Source organism: Tursiops truncatus, chromosome 3 (genome assembly GCF_011762595.2).
Source record: "Tursiops truncatus isolate mTurTru1 chromosome 3, mTurTru1.mat.Y, whole genome shotgun sequence".
NCBI lineage: Eukaryota > Metazoa > Chordata > Mammalia > Artiodactyla > Delphinidae > Tursiops > Tursiops truncatus.
This window is the reverse complement of record NC_047036.1, coordinates 159,390,236-159,406,750: the sequence shown is the minus strand read 5'-3', so window position 1 is coordinate 159,406,750 and position 16,515 is coordinate 159,390,236. Positions and strand designations below refer to the sequence as shown.

Sequence of the window (16,515 nt, the reverse complement as noted above, 5' to 3'; positions counted from 1 at the left end):
TGTACCCACCGCCTGCAGAGTAGTGACTCCCTAAGGCCTGTCAACTGAGCAGATCGGGTCAGTGTCCAGACCTTCTGAAGAGGACACTCAAGGTTCAAAGGGCCAGGGTTGCCCAGGGTGACACACCAAGGACAGATGTTCCCAACATCTGAGCGCTTAGCTGTGCCTCAGCCTCCTGGCTGAGGAGCTCAGGCCAGGGTGGGATTAGCTTCATGCCTGGAATTCCAGGAGACAGATGCCCACTGTGAAACCTTGACCTCCTTGGGCAGGATTAGGACAGCTTCATTCAAGGGGCCTCCAGCTGGCGAAGGGGAAACAAGCTAGCACAGCAGGCTCATGACCCTCTTGGACGCCCCCTTGTGCCTGCTGTGAGGATCCTGACCAGGGTTGTAGGCTGGGTGGGGAAGGCCACACACAGAATGAAACCAACCCCATCAACCTGATCTCCCCCAGGGTGCAGCTGTCATCTCACCACCACAGAAATGGGGGGCGGTGGGGGGAGGCACAGAGCTGAGAACTGTGTCTAACAAGGCAGGTAAGAAAGATCTGGGGGCCAAACCTGTGGCCATACAGCATACCCCAAAGCTCACAGCACAGAGCTGCCTGCTGGCACCAAGAGAGCTGAGGGGGGCAGCGGCTGGCCATTCCTAGAGCTCCCCTTCTGGAGAACCCAATGTCAGGGTCCTACTCGAGGAGAGGACTCCTCCCAGAGCACTCACAGCTTGGCTGCACCCTTTTGAGTTCTGCAGGGTGTGCAAAGAAAACAACTGTATCTGAGCGCCCGGTTTTCCCAGCGAGTTTTATTTGGGCAGACCTGGGGACAGGGAGGTCCTGCATCTAAAAGAAGGTGTTGGGCCTCTTGGTGGTGAAGCGTGGCTTGTGCTGGCGACGGAGGACCCGGTGGGGCAGTGGGAATTTGATCTTGGAGTCCTGTAATAAGAAAAGGCAGGCAAGGGGGTTGTGGGGAGGCTCTTAACCTTGTCTCCCAGGGACCACTGAGGTGTGGCCACCCCCACTGGGCTCCTGCGTCAAACCCGGTGCTTTACTGCATCTCCCAAGTCTGGAGGAGCTGCCTGCCCAGCAGGGCCCCGAGGGCACTCACGTGGAACTGCTTGACTGCTGGCCGGCGGCACTTGCTGGCTGCGATCTCCTCCACCTTCATGATCTGGATCGAGTGGGCCCGGGCACGGTGCCGGGCGCCCATGTCTCGGTCTACAAGGATCAGGAATGGGGGCACTTGGGGAACAAGTGGCCACAGCACCTGGTCCCAGCAGGTACTGGCTACCGAGTGTGTAGAACCTCCAAATTCACTTTGAGGGGCATGGCTGCAGGCCCCCAAAGGCGACAAGATCCACTTGCTGTTAGCACCTCTGTTTAAACTGCTGTTACAAGAAACAGCAGTTCTTGGGTTTAGGTGCTTGGGCTCTGGTCCTGGTAGGTGACCCACCCTGGGAGCACCTGGGGCTGCGAATGGCAGGTCCCAACACTGGACAGGGGCTGGATTAGGTTCTGAGCAGCAGTTGCCTCTACACAAGGGGCTGACCTCAAACCTCAAGAAGGAGGTTCCAGATGCAGTTGGTGGTGGGCGACTGAACCAGCTCAGGAACGACTCGAGTACCCTCCCTCCAATCTCCTAAGTCCCCTTGCTGCCAAGGTTCCAGAAAAAGGTGTGCTTGGGGCATCCTCTCCACTCCTCCTGCCCCCAAAGCAACACCTCCTGTGCCTCCCGTCACCATCCCTGGGACTCCCACCTGCCCCCAAGGAAGCTCTTGCGTTTGTCCTGCCTCAGTCTGGCAGGAAGGATGCCAGACTGAGCCGCAAGTGCCTGCCCTGTGAGCCTAAAGGAGGGACCCGGTGGCTTACAGCACTGGGTGACAGCGCCGGCTGTGGTCAGGTCCCGGTACTCCCGGTACATGTTGTGGGTGCCACTGCGGGAGTCATAGCGCAGCCAGATGCCGAAGTTCTTCACCCGCAGGGGAGATTTTTCGAACACCTGCCAAACAGAGGAGACCAGCTGAGGCGAGAGCAGCAAGTGAGCTTCAATCAGACCCCCCCCATCCCTGAACCTCTGCTCCCGCCCCACCCTGCCGCTCCAAAGGACAGCCCAGCCCCCAGGCCTCTCTTGCCTGTTTCCCAGTCCCCGCACCTTCAGACATCTGAGGGGAAATGTGCTGTGCAAGGGGAATTCCCATGGCAACAGCACGGGTGGAGAGCAGTCCAGGCCGAGATGCTTCCCCCATGGGAACCGACACAGCTCCAGACCACCCCTCAACACAACTCTCCTGGGACCATCTGGCCAAAAACCATCTGCTGCCCAACGCAGCCTCACAGTGCAGAGTCCAGCATCTCCCCCACCCCTTTACAGATGAGGCCCAGCCTCAACCAAGGGATCCCAGCAGGCCTTCCCTGGGCCTTGGGCTTTCTCATTAGGAAAAGGGCACCGAGCCACCTATTCCATCCCAACCTAGGGCCTGAAGAGCACAAGGGAACAGGCCAGAGTTTGTAAAGTCTGCTAACTCTGTGGGGTGACAGATGCCCCATGGGAGGGTGTAAATCCTCTCCGGATCCCACCCAGCCTCAAACACCCCATACCTGCCCACAGTAGACAATTTCCCCTAAAGACTTCTTCATCTTCTTCAGCTGAGATACAAAGTACCAGAAGCGGGACTTGGCAACAACATGATTAGGCGCAAAGATCCGCATGCGATAGAGGGGTGGCGTGCGGCACTTGGGGGTCGGCAGGCAGCGCCCCACCACCTTGTACTCTCGAAGCTGAAAGAGAACGGGGGTGAGGTGGGGCCGGCACCCAAAGCCCAGAGGTAACTGTGGAGACTCACTCTGCTCCCCTTCCCAAGCCCGTTGACAACTGGATGAGGGGACGGAGAAGGGCAAGTCCCACCCCAGGGCCTCCGTGCGAAATCTGGCTGACTGTGGGTCATGCCACTGTCTGAACCTTCCACATAAAAGGGAGCGAGAGTGGGGAGGATTAACCAAGGTGCCTGTGTGCCCTTGGCCCTGGCTCAGGAAAGCTGGGTGAGTGTCGCAACCGCTCCCTTCCCCTCCCTTTCTATGGGCTGGCCTGGAACAGTCAAGCTGTCTCCTTCCTCCAGAGCATCTCTGCAGCTCACAGTTAACTTGCCAAGATCCTCTTTCATTCCAGACCCCAGAGACAGTAACCACCCTGGGATCTCACAGCCAACTCCAGGCAGAACCAGGACAAGAATCCAGTTCCCTGCCCAGCTCTGGGCTCCCTGCTCTGCTGTCATGACTTGCAGCTGCCTCAGTTTTCCCAGCTGCTGTCCAAGGGGTTTGGACTCCCACGTGTAAGCTCCCTGTTTACACAGATGCAAAAAGTGAAGATGTCTGCCAGGTCCAAATCCTGTGCTATATTAGAAAGGAACCATCTCCATAAGATGACCCGTCACCATTTTACTAATATCAATAGAAAATAACTCCAAACCTCACAAACTCGGTTCCTACTTCTGTCAACCTGACTCATCGGCCTCCCGGACCACCCATTCAGGAAGGGATACCGATGCGGTCGGTCCCTTTTCCAGTGTGGAAACTGGGGCTGGAAAGCTGAAAATGACCCACCCATACTGTTTCTCCTCAGGGCCTACTCTTCCATCTCTGTGCTATTAACACCCTCTGATTTTGCCCAGTACTCTCCACAGCGATAAGGCTCGCACTCTCCATGTCAGCTCGAACTTAAAATAAATTTTTTCTATTTCTCTCACAGTCATGCCAGGAGAAACAGAATCCTATTGCCCTCCCCCCCACCCCGCCCTCCCACCACCCTGTCCACTTTGCTGACGAGGAAACTGAGGCTCGGAAGCTCGATGAGGTCCCGCGGCGCGTGTTTCCACGCCGTGCAACTTGTCCCTTCCCCTGGAAAGGAGACTCGGCCTCCCCGATCCCCGAGCCGGCCAGGGCCATGCACCGGCCTCCCCACGCGGCTCCCGCAGTGGCCGCCATGTTGGCTGCAACTGGGGACGGCGGCGCGCGGGACCTAGCCGGAACAAGCACTTCCCGCGTGCCCCATGCCTCCTCCCGTGGCCCACGATTCGGTCCGCTTCGCGCTTCCCGACTCCCTGCCCCACCGCGATTGTCTTACCGTGCCCGAGGCCTTCATAGCGCCCTATACACGCTCGCCGCCACCCTCGAAAAGGAAGTGACCGGCCTCGCGCAGCCGCTCATCTCGACTTCGTGGACGGAAGTCCCTCCCATTCGATGCCGCGAACCCATTGGCTCGTCGGCCCCGAGCTCAATAAGATCTGCTTCTTCATTGGCTCCAGATCCACCAAACTCTCGCAGCCCGGCCTCCGTTTGCGGCGAGACTACAACTCCCAAGACCGGGGGAGATTAGCACTCCTGTTCAAACGCTACGTAAGGGAGCGTCGGCGCGCGCGCATGCCGGGCGTTGTAGCTACGCCGGGAGGTCTCGGTGGCCAGTTCCGGGTTCCACTTACCCGGGAGCTTTATGTAGGTAGAAGCGGACCTCGGGTGGTCCAGGGGCTATGATGAGGTCGCGGCGCTTCTTCCCACTCCGGGTCTCTTTTCTCCCGGAGATGTGTTAACGGAGTTCTCGAGTTCTCTTCTGTTAAATGGGAATAATACTGGTGTTTTTCATCCTAGAAATGTTACAATAATTAGATAAAATAGGGCTTCTCTGGTGGCGCAGTGTTTAAGAATACACCTGCCAATGCAAGAGACACGGGTTCAAGCCCTGGTCCGGGAAGATCCCACATGCCGCGGAGCATCTAAGCCCGTGCACCACAACTACTGAGCCAGCGCTCTAGAGCCTGCGAGCCACGACTACTGAACCCGCGTGCCACAACTACTGAAGCCCGTGTACCTAGAGCCCGTGCTCCGCAACAAGAGACGCCACCGCAATTAGAAGGCTGCGCACCTCAATGAAGAGTAGCCCCTGCTCGCCACAACTAGAGAAAGCCCGCGCGCAGCAATGAAGATCCAACACAGCCAAAAATAAACTAAAAAAAAAAAAAGAAAAATTAGATAAACTAAAAAAAAAAGTAAAACGCCAGGGACAGAGCGATTAACAATCGCTAACGTTCATTAAGAGATGGAGTGGTAGTTATTAGTATTGTGGAGGGGTGTCTGATTTGTGTTTCATAGTAGCAGATATTCAAACCCCATCTGCTTGCTTCCAGTACAGATCCTGGGGCAGCGGGGGACGGGGGGGTGGGGCGGGGCGGGGGGAGGCGCTAGAAATGATCAAGGTGCAGCCCCACCTTTGAGGGACTCCGGGCTTAGCAATTTGTTGGGGCAAAAAGAGGCTCTCCTGGAGGGGAAACGGAGAATGGAAAAGGAAAGAACTCATGATGTCAGGCTGTGAAGAAAAGCAAAGAGGAAAGAGGGTAAATTGGAGGGTTTATTTTAGGAGGGAGGGCTCTTGGAGGAGGTGACAAATGAGCCCAATTAGAATTTTTTTTTATTAAGGAAAAAATTAATAATGGCTTAATTAAGATATAGTTCACATGCCATACAATTCACACATTTAAATTGTACAATTCAATGGTTTTTTAAATTGCATTTACAGATATATATATGTGTGTGTATGTATATATATATATATATATATACACACGCACACAGTTGTGCAACATCACCGTAAAATTTAGAACATTTCCATAATCCCCCAAAGAAGCCCCTTACCCTTAGCAGTCACTTTCCATTCTCTCCCCCTTCCCCAGCCCAGGAGTACTAAGAATCTACTTTCTATCTCTATGGATTTCCCTATTCTAGACATTTTACATAATTGGAATCATACAAAGTGAGATCTTTTGTGATTGGCTTCTTTCACTTAGCATATATTTTCAAGGTTCATTCACATTATACCATGGATCAGTACTTCATTTCTTTTTATGGCTGAATAATATTCTATTGTGTAGATATATTTTGTTCATCCATTCTTCAGTTGATGGACATTTTCGTGGTTTCCACTTTTTGGCTATTGTAAATAATGACAGTTGCGTGCAAATCTTTGTGTCAATGTATGTTTTAATTTCTCTTAGGTATTGCTAGAGGTGGAATTGCTGGGTCACATGGTAATTCTATGTTTAACTGCCAGAGTATTTTATAAAATTCCTGCATCATTTTACATTCCCATCAGTAATGTGTGAGGGCTCCAAGTTCACTTCCTCACTGACGCTTTTAATTATTTGTCTTTTATTATAACCATCCTAGTGGGTATGAAGTGGTATCTCATTGTATTTTTTATTTGCTTTTCCCTGATGACTAATGATATTGGGCATCTTTTCCTGTGCTTATTGGCCATATGTATATCTTCTTCGGAGAAATGTCTATTCAAATTCTTTGCCCATTTTTAAATTGAGTGTTTTTTTTAAAAAATAATTGAGTTATAAGGGTTCTTCATATATTCTAGAGATTCATAGTTGATATATGATTTGCAAATTTTTTTTCATTCTGTGGGTTAACGTTTCACTGTCTTGATGGAGTCCTTTGAAGCACAAAAGTTTTTAATTTTGAAGTCCATCTTATCTATTTTTTCTTTTGCTGCTTGTGCTTGTGATGTTATGTCTAAGAAACTACTGCCTAATACAGAGTTATGTTTATGTCTATGTTTTCTTCTAATACTTTTATAATTTTAGCTCTTATATTTAGGCTTTTGATCCATTTTGAATTAATTTTATGTGTGATATGAAACAACGGTCCAACTTCATTCTTTCACATGTGGATATTCAGTTGTTCCAGCACCATTTGTTGAAAAGATTATTCTTTCCCCTTTGAATTGTCTTGTCAAAGATAAATGTGTTTATTTCTGGATTCTTAATTTTATTCCATTGATCTATATATCCACCTTTATGCCGGTACCACATTGTTTTGATTGCTGTAGCTTTGTAGTAAGTTTTGAACTGGGAAGTGTGAATTCTACAGTTTTGATCTTGTTTTTCAAGATCAAAAAAGCTATTTGGGGTCCCTTAGATTTTCATATGAAGTTTAGGGTTAACTTATCAATTTCTGCAAAGAAGCCAGCTGGGATTTTGGCAGGGATTGTTTTGAATCTGTAGATCAATTGGGGGAGTGTTGTCACCTTAACAACAGTACCTCTGCCATTTTACTTTTTGTTTTTCTATGTGTCCTACGTCTTTTTTGTCTTTCCTCTATTCTTCCTTTACTGCTTTCCTTCTTTTTTTCCCCAGTTTTATTGAGATATAGTTGACACATAACACTGTATTAGTTTCAGGTGTACAGTATAAGGATTTGATATACGTATATATTGTGAAATGATCACTACAATAAGTTTCGTTAACACATCCATTACCTGACATAGTTACAGTTTTTTCCCCTTGTGTTGAGAACTTTTAAGATCTATTCTCTCAGCAAATTTCAAATATACAATACAGTATTGTTAACTATAGTCAACATGCTGTACGTTACATCCCCAGAACTTATTTATCTTGTCACTGGAAGTTTGTACCTTTTGACTCCCTTCACCCATCTCCCCTACCCCACCCCCACCTCTGGCAACCACCAATCTATTCTGTTTCTGTGAGTTCATTTTTTTTAGATTCCACCTATAAATGGAACCTATGTGTGGTATCTACATGTAAGTGGGGATCATACAGTATTTGTTTTTCTCTGTGTGACTTATTTCACTAAGCATAATACCCTCAAGGTCCATCCATGTTGTTGGAAATAGCAGGATTTCCTTCTTTTCAATGGCTAATAGTCCCTTGTATACTTATTCCACATTTTGTTTATACAGTCATCTGTTGATGAACACATAGGTTGCTTCCATGTCCTAGCTATTGTAAATAATGCTGCAATGAAATGGGAGTGCAAATATCTTTTTGAGTGAGTGTTATTGTTTTCCGTCAGTTAAATATACAGAGGTGGAATTGCTGGATCATATGGTAGTTCTAATTTTAATTTTTTTTAGGAACCTCCATACTGTTTTCCATAGTGACTTCATCAATTTACATTTCTACCAACAGTGCAAGAGGGTTCCTTTTTCTCCATATTATCACCTCCAATTGTTATCTCTTGTCTTTTTTTTTTTTTTTTGGGCGCACAGCAGGCATGTGCTATCTTAGTTCCCTGACCATGGATCGAACCCACACCCCCTGCAGTGGAAGCACGGAGTTTTAACCGCTAGACTGCCAGAGAAGTCCCACTCTTGTCTTTTTGATGCTAGCCATTTTAACAGGTGTGAAGTGGTATTTCACTTTTTAAAAATAATTAATTAATTTGGCTGCGTTGGGTCTTCGTTGCTAAGCGTGGGCTTTCTCTAGTTGCGGTGAGCGGGGGCTACTCTTCGTTGAGGTGACTGGGCTTCTCATTGCGGTGGCTTCTCTTGTTGCAGAGCACGGGCTCTAGGTGCGTGGGCTTCAGTAGTTGTGGCACACGGGCTCAGTAGTTGTGGCTTGCGGGCTCTAGAGCGCAGGCTCAGTAGTTGTGGCGCACAGGTTTAGTTGCTCCGCGCATGTGGGATCTTCCAGGACCTGAGCTCGAACCCGTGTCCCCTGCATTGGCAGGTGGATTCTTAACCACTGTGCCACCAGGGAAGCTCTAGCTTGCCTCTTTATTGGCTTTTGAGCAGCGAGCAGCCAGACTGCAATTTCAGTAACATTACTACCTGGTGTCATTTCCTGACTTCAATACAGCTTTGTTCCTCTCATCTCCTTTGCGCTATTATTGACAAATATATTACATTTCTACATGTTATAGGCCCACAAATAAAATTAATATATATTTTTATACACCCGCTTTTTAAAATCAGATGAGAGAAAAGGAGAAGAAATATGCCTGTATGCTGTGTTTTATAATTACAGAATTACCTTTATCTGTGCTCTTTAATTTTTTTGTATATATTCCAATTAATGCTTTCCCCCCCTCCCTGCATTTTGGGGTCTTTCTGTGCTGAAGAAATCGTGAGCCCAACATGGGAAGGAGATTAGTTAGTCCATGTCTTCCAGGTGGATACTTAGGTTGTGAAAACTGGGAAACTTGGCCGGAGAACATGATGGAGGAAGGGCGGTCAGGGCATCAGTCCTACACCCTCCTGGCTCTGGCCCCTTGCTTGGGCCGTCCGACAGGCGAGAGGCGACTCCACCCGAACAGCGCTGCCGCAAGTGTCCACCAGGTGGCAGCAGAGCCTTTGCCCGTCTTTGCCGGGTCGAGGCCCATAGCCGTGGACATCTGTGTGGGATAGGCACAGGTTCGAATCCCACCGAATGTGTCCTGGCGCATCACTGCTCTGGGCCTCAGTTTCCCTATCCGTAAGGTGAGGTTAATAATAGTCCCCAGCTCTTAGGATTGTTAGGAGGTTTAAATGGCATATAATTGTTTGGACTGGGGTGGCAGGGGCTCTGCCTTTGCTGGCTGTGCCCTTCCCACTGTGCCTGAACTCTAGGCCTCGGTTTCCCCAGGCTGTGGGGAGGGAACAAGCGGTGGAAAGAGGTCCTGGAGCCTGGGGCACAAATCAAGTTCTGGGAGGGCAGGAGAGGGTCCAGAGAAAGGGAAGTAAGGACAGGGGAGGAGAAGGGAAAGGGGAGGAGGATGAAGTAGAGAGGGAGGGTCACAGGCAGAGCCCTGGCCTTGGGACCTGGCGCTTCTATCTCCAAAGCCTGGGTCAGGGTGACCCCTGCAGCTAGGAAGAGGAACAAACGTGTGGGGTGTGTGTGTGTGTTCTGCCTAAAAAGCTTTTTTTTTTTTTTTTTTTTTTGGCATTTTGGTCCTGCCTGGCAAGTTTTGCCATGGTCTCCGCCGCGCCCCTGACCCACCCTTTTGCGCCTGCGCACCCCTCCCGGCTCCCCAACCTCGCGCCACGCAGGAACCCGAGCCGGATAAGCTGGTGCTGGACCGGGGATCTCAAGCCAGGCGTCCCTCCGTTTCTGTCATCACCATTCAATTAGGTGCAGCCAGGTTCCTGGTTCGAGAGGCGGCCCCTGAGCACCTGGGAACAGTTTGTTAATCCAGGCTTCTGGGGTGCACCGCGGCTTGCATCACCAAGTAGCCCCTCCTATCTTGACGGTCACCTTCGGAGCTCCCCTATCTTGCCCACCCCCTTCTCCATCTCGGCTACTGGCACCTCCATCCTTCCAGAGCCCGGCTGGCAGGAGTTCTGCTCCTTTCTTTTTGTCCCCAAAACGTCCCCAAGACATCCACTCCCTTGTACCCCAAGTGCCACCCCATCCTGGCCCTAGCCTCCTGCCCCCTCCTCTACTGTCCCCAATTGTCCCTGCTCCCAACTTCCTAAGGCTCCTCCGCCAAATTCATTCATTCATTCATTCATTCATCAGTGCTTACTGTGTATTGGGAGCTCGGACACAGCCCTGACAAGGTTAACCAAAAACTCCAGCCCTGGGGGAGCTGACACACTAATGGGGGAAATGGACAAAAACAAGATAAATAAGAAAAATGCATGCCACAGCAGAGCATGGTGTGTGCTAGGGAGAAAAATTAAGCGAGGAGGGTGCTCTATGTGGGCTCCGTGCAGCTAACACCCCCCAACCCACGCCCAGGGACCAAACCCGCATTTCCCTTTCTCAGCCTAATTTGGGATGGGGGAGTCCTAGGGCGTTGTGAGGTGGGGAAGCAAAGCAAGCTGGAGGCTCCACTTCCCCCAGCTTCAATTTTCCCATCTGTAAATGGGAATCACAGTGCACACCTCTGAGGTTGTTTTGAGGATTAAATGAATTATTATGTGTCAAAAGCCTCAGTGGGGGGCTTCCCTAGTGGCACAGTGGTTAAGAATCTGCCTGCCAATGCAGGGGACATGGGTTCAATCCCTGGTCCGGGAAGATCCCACATGCTTGGAGCAAGTGAGCCTGTGCACCACAACTACTGAAGCCCGCACGTGACAACTACTGAAGCACGCGCGCCTAGAGCCCGTGCTCCGCAACAAGAGAAGCCACCACAATGAGAAGCCCGCGCACCATGGGAACAAGTTGTTTATGTTTCCCTGCAAAGAGAGTCTTCACCAATACGAGGAAATCTTCATTGTCTCTTCTCTTTCTATACAAACTGAAGCTTCCTGCCCAGACTTCCTGCACCTTGCTTTTTCCCTCACAGAATATCTGGGAGGTCTTCTCACACTGTCAGCATTGGGGCTACCTTATTCTTTTGCATATCTGCATAATATTTCATGCTGAGAATGGCCATACTCTATTCAGTGAATCCCCTGTGGCTGGACATCTAGGTTGTTTCCAACTGATTGCTGTTATAAGAGTGCTTTGATGAATAAATAACACTGCATAGGTATCATTCCTGGAAGGCTTATTTGCTAGAAGGAGAATTGCTGGGTTTCAGGGCGATTTCTTCAGCTTCGTCTGGTCCCTTCCATTGGGCTGGGTCATTTCCACTTTTTTTTTTGGCTGTGCTACACGGCTTGTAGGATCTTAGTTCCCCAACCAGGGATCAAACCCACAGCAGTGGAAACAAGGAGTCCTAACCACTGGACCACCAGGGAATTCCCTCATTTCCACTCTTGACAGAGCAAACGAGAATTTGTTCCTGCAGACCCTCAAGAATACACCAAGTTCTCACACTTTTCATCTGTGATGGTCTGACAGGTGGGAAACGGCCCCTTGGTATTCCTTCCTCCCTACCACCCATCTTTTCGGCTTGACTGAAGTATAATTGGAGTCCACAAAATTGCACTTATTTAAAATGCACACTTTACATAGTTTTGACAAGTGTGTAAATCTATGAAATCATGACTTCGATCAAGATCATGAACACCGGGCTTCCCAGGTGGTGCAGTGGTTGAGAATCGGCCTGCCAATGCAGGGGACACGGGTTCGAGCCCTGGTCCAGGAAGATCCCACATGTGCGGAGCAACTAAGCCCGTGCACCACAACTACTGAGCCTGTGCTCTAGAGCCTGCAAGCCACAACTACTGAACCCACGTGCCACAACTACTGAAGCCCGCGCGCCTAGAGCCCGTGCTCCACAACGAGAAGCCACTGCAATGAGAAGCCCGCACCCTGCAAGGAAGAGTAGCCCCCGCTTGCTGCAACTAGAGAAAGCCCGCATGCAGCAACGAAGACCCAACAACGAAGACCCAATGCAGCCAAAAATAAATAAATTTATTTAAAAAAAAATCATGAACGCCATCCCCCAGAGTGTCCTGCACCCCTTTGCTGTGCTTTTTCTCCACTTTCATCCCCAGGCAACCCTGATCTACTTTCTGTCACTAAGATGAGTTTGCACAGTCCAAAATTTTATATGGAAGCTTCGTGCTTGTCTTCTCTCACACAGCGTCACGATTCAGAGATTGTTCCATGTCATTGTTTGTATCAATAGTTCATTCCCTTTTATCGCTGAGTTGTATTGCACTGGATGGCTGGACCACAGCTTGTTCATTCATTCACCTGCTGATGAACTTTTAGGTTGTTTTCCGTTTAAGACCATTACAAATAAAGCTTCGATGAATGGTGGAATACAAGGCCTTGCGTGGACATCCATTTTATTTTCTCTAAATACCTAGGAGTGGAATGGCTTGGTCAGAGTGTAATTCTATGTTCAGCTTTAAGAAACCGCCAAACTCTTTTCCACAGTGGCTGCATCATTTTGCGTTCCCACCAGCAATGCATTGTCAACACTTGTTATTGTCTGTCTTTTAAAAATTTTCCCATTCTAGTGGGTGTGAGGTGGTATCTTCATGTGGTTTTGATTTGCGTTTCCCTGATGGCTGGCAATGTTGAGCATCTTTTCATGTGCTTGTTGGCCATTCATACGTTCTCTTTGGTGAAGTGTCTGTTCAAATCTGTTGCCCAATTCCTTATTGAGTTGTTTGTCTTTTATTATTGAGTTGTTAGAGTTATTGATATATTCTGGATACAGGTATTTTGTTTATTTAATATATGCATTGCAAATATTTTCTCCTGATCTATGTCTTGCCGTTCTGTTTTCTCAGTGGTGTCTTTTAAAAAGATTTTTTTTTTCTTTTTAAGATTTTTTTTTGATGTGGATCATTTTTAAAGTCTTTATTAAATTTGTTACAATATTGCTCTGTTTTATGTTTTGGTGTTTTGGCCATGAGGCATGTGGGATCTTAGCTCCCTGACCAGGGATTGAACCCGCACCCCCTGCATTGGAAGGCGAAGTCTTAACCACTGGACCACCAGGGAAGTCCCTCTGTGTGTCTTTTGAAGAGCAAAATGATGAATTCTAACTTATCCATGTTTTCTAGCTGAGACAACTTTGCCTACCACAGTTTGCAAAATTTTTCTTCTATGTTTTTTTCTAGATGTCTTATACCTTTAGGTTATACATTCAGGCCTGTGATCCATTTTGAGTTAATTTTATGTATGGTGTGAGGTAAGCGTTGATGTTAATTGTTTCCCATATGATGTCTAGTTGTTCCAGTACTGTTTGTTGAAAAAACTTTCCTTTCCTCCATTTAGTTGCCTTAGTATCTGTGTCAACAATCAACTGGTTATATTTATATGAGTCCATTACTGTAATCTATTCTGTTTTATTGATCTACCTGTCTATCTTTTCACCAATACCAAATTGTCTTGATTACTCTAGCTCTATAATAAGCCTAGAAGTCAGGTAGAATAAGTCCTCTGATTTTATCTTCTTTTTAAAAGTCAACTTGGCCCTTTGCAATTCTATATGAATTTTAAAGTCAGTGCCAGTTTCTATAAAAAAATAATTCTGCTGAATTTAGATTGGAATTACATTGACTCTGTAGACCATTTTGGGGACAGTTGATGTTTTAATAACATTGAGTCTTCCAACCCATGAACATGGTATTTCTTTCCATTTATTTATGTATTCATGAATTTCTCTCAGCAATATCTGTAGCTTTTAGTATAACAATCTTAGACTTCTTTTGTTAGATTTATTCCTAGGTATTTTATCTTTTTGGTGTTGCTGCAAATAGCATTTAAGATTGTTTTCATTTTCAGTTGTTTCCTGCTGGTATATAAAAATTCAACTGAACTTTACACATTAATTTTTTAACTTGTGAACTTGCTAAATTCATTTATTAGTTCTAGTAGTTGTCATAGATTCCCTTGGATTTTTATATAAACAATCATATCATCTGCAAACAGGGACAAATTTACCTCCTCCTTTCCAACCTTTAAACCTTTTATTTATTTTTCTTGCCTCATTGCAATGGTTATGACCTCCAGAACAATGTTGAATAGAAGAGGTGAGAATGGGCATCCTTGTCTTTTTCCCAATCTCAGGAGGACACAATTCAGTCTTTTACATTAAGTATAATATTACCTGTAGATTTTTTTAGTAGGTATTCCTTACCAGATTGAGGAAGTTCCCATTTGCACATGGTTTGCTAAGACTTTTTATCATGAATAGGTGTTGAATTTTATCATTTCCTGCATCCATTAAAATAATCATATGGTTTCACTATACAGTTGACCCTTGAACAACTTGGGGGGTGAGGGGTGCTGACCCCATGCATTCAAAAATCCATGCATAACTTTATATTCAGCCCTCCCTATCTGAGGGCCCACTGATTTAACCAACTGCAGAATGTGTAGTACTGTAGTACATATTTATTGAAAAAAATTTGTGTATCAGTGGACCCTCACAGTGCAACCCCATGTTATTCAAGGGTCAATCCTGCTTTTAATTTGCATTTCTCTTATTATGAGTGAGGCTGAGCATCTTTTTCTGGGTTTAACAGCCATTTGTATTTCATTTTCTGTGATTTCTGGATTCATATCCTGCCAAGTCATTGGCATTTTCTTATTGTCTTCTAGGAGTTGCTTATATTATGAAGATATTTTATCCATGACATGAGCTTACCTTTGTTTCCAGTTCCATTTGTTTATCCTTTGTATTTATGGCTTTTTGCCTCGAGAAAATTTGGGATATTTGCATCACTGAAGTTTCCAAGTTATTCTTTTTTTTAAATTTTATTTATTTATTTTTGGCTGTGTTGGGTCTTCGTTTCTGTGCGAGGGCTTTCTCTAGTTGCGGCAAGCGGGGTCCACTCTTCATCGCAGTGCGCGGGCCTGTCACTATCGCGGCCTCTTTTGTTGCAGAGCACAGGCTCCAGACGCGCAGGCTCAGTAGTTGTGGCCCACGGGCCTAGTTGCTCCGCGGCATGTGGAATCTTCCCAGACCAGGGCTCGAACCCGTGTCCTCTGCATTGGCAGGCAGATTCTCAACCACTGCGCACAGGGAAGCCCTCCAGTTTATTCTTGGGCAAATTCTGGGCTCTGCTTCCTGGAATCTCCTCATGGAGACGTCACATGCTCCTATCTGGGACTGGTGGTGCCACCTTTGTCCTGACTCTGTTCCCCTCCTGCTCATTCTCAACATACCACAGTGACCATAGAGTTGTCAGGGGCCTAGAGACTCACTGTCCTTCCTGGAGGGCAGGAACCTCCCTCTCAGGGCCAGGGATGGGAGTACACGTTTGCATTCTTCTCTGCTGAAGCCACCCAGGAAATGAAAGAAAAATACTATGGCTAAGCTCCCATGCAGCACTTCCTGCCACAAGCCTGCTCTGGCTCCCACTGTGCTGAGGACACACCTCATACCTCTTCCCTCCACCCACAAGGCCCCACTGATGCCTCCAAACGTCTCAGCACACCTTTTCCCTGCCACCCTGTCCTTCTCAGGAACACTGTGACCTTGCCCAGCTTCTCAGCCTTTGCCTGGGCTGTTCCTCTGCCAGAACTCCCCACACCTCCAGATCACTCTCTGGTTAATTCTACTTGTCCTTGGATTTCAGTATCAAAGTCACTTCCTCCACGCATCCCTCCCAGACTCAGCGTTTCTCCTAGCAGCCTGGCACGGAGGGCCACTGAAACACTGATTCGATAATAGTTTATTTATTGTCATCTCCCCCACTAGACTGTTGGCTCCACCAGGCAGAGACTGGGTCTGCTCTGTCCCCTGCTGTGTCCCCAATGCCCTGCACACAGGAAGTGCCCAAGAAGTGTCTGTGGGTGACTGAATTAAAGTCAACAAAATCGTACCAAAGCCATTTTTGTGCCAGGGCTTGTGACGGGATTACAGAGATGCAAGGGTCCTCTTAAATCTATCCCCAAAGCTCTACCTTCTGGGGTGTGTATCCTACTAAGGACACTGGCCCGGGTCTGACCTGGACACTGCCCCACTCCTCCACTCATGACAGCCTCAGGGGTGTTAAAAAGCATCCATCAGACTCCGCTGTGATCTGACCCCAGCTGACTGCCCGCCATCCCCCTCCCTCCTCACTGCACCAGCCACGCCCTTGGGGCCATAAACAGCTTTTATTTTATGTTTATAAACAGCTTTTATGTTTATAAAACATAAAACAGCTTTTATGTTTATGTTTATAAACAGCTTTCATGTTTATAAAACCTCATCAACAGAGGACTCACTCCCACCTCTGGGCCTTTGCGCTTGTCGTGTTCTCTGCCAGGAGCCCTCTTCATCCCGCTTCAGATTCCTGCTTGATCCATCCTGGCCTCTACACAGAGCCTCTGACCCCTGCACCGGAGCCCCAGCCTGTGCCTGTCCTGTCACCTTGGTTTTCTTTGTTTTCCATAATGATTAATT

The 16,515-nt window shown here is 47.8% G+C and overlaps 1 protein-coding gene and 1 non-coding gene across 2 annotated transcripts; both read right to left on the bottom strand.

Annotated features, from left to right (window-relative positions):
• Positions 1–780: 780 nt before the first annotated feature.
• Positions 781–4,247, bottom strand: RPL18A (ribosomal protein L18a). Its single transcript, XM_033853916.2, has 5 exons — positions 4,115–4,247; positions 2,593–2,772; positions 1,864–1,993; positions 1,103–1,212; positions 781–930 (listed from the first exon to the last, which is right to left on the bottom strand). Exons 1-5 carry the CDS (start codon positions 4,130–4,132, stop codon positions 838–840), a joined length of 531 nt encoding a protein of 176 aa, XP_033709807.1. The 5' UTR covers positions 4,133–4,247; the 3' UTR covers positions 781–837.
• LOC117312015 (small nucleolar RNA SNORA68) lies at positions 1,289–1,421 on the bottom strand. Its single transcript, XR_004526193.1, has one exon. It is a non-coding gene; the product is annotated as a small nucleolar RNA SNORA68 (small nucleolar RNA).
• Positions 4,248–16,515: the final 12,268 nt, after the last annotated feature.

Bases quoted from the DNA above. Each gene is read 5' to 3' on its own strand.
- RPL18A (XM_033853916.2), bottom strand. The intron at 1,994-2,592 runs GTATGGGGTGTT...TCTGTTTGGCAG, and splicing joins AAATTGTCTACTGTGGGCAG to GTGTTCGAAAAATCTCCCCT. The intron at 931-1,102 runs GTGAGTGCCCTC...TTCTTATTACAG, and splicing joins CAGCAGTCAAGCAGTTCCAC to GACTCCAAGATCAAATTCCC.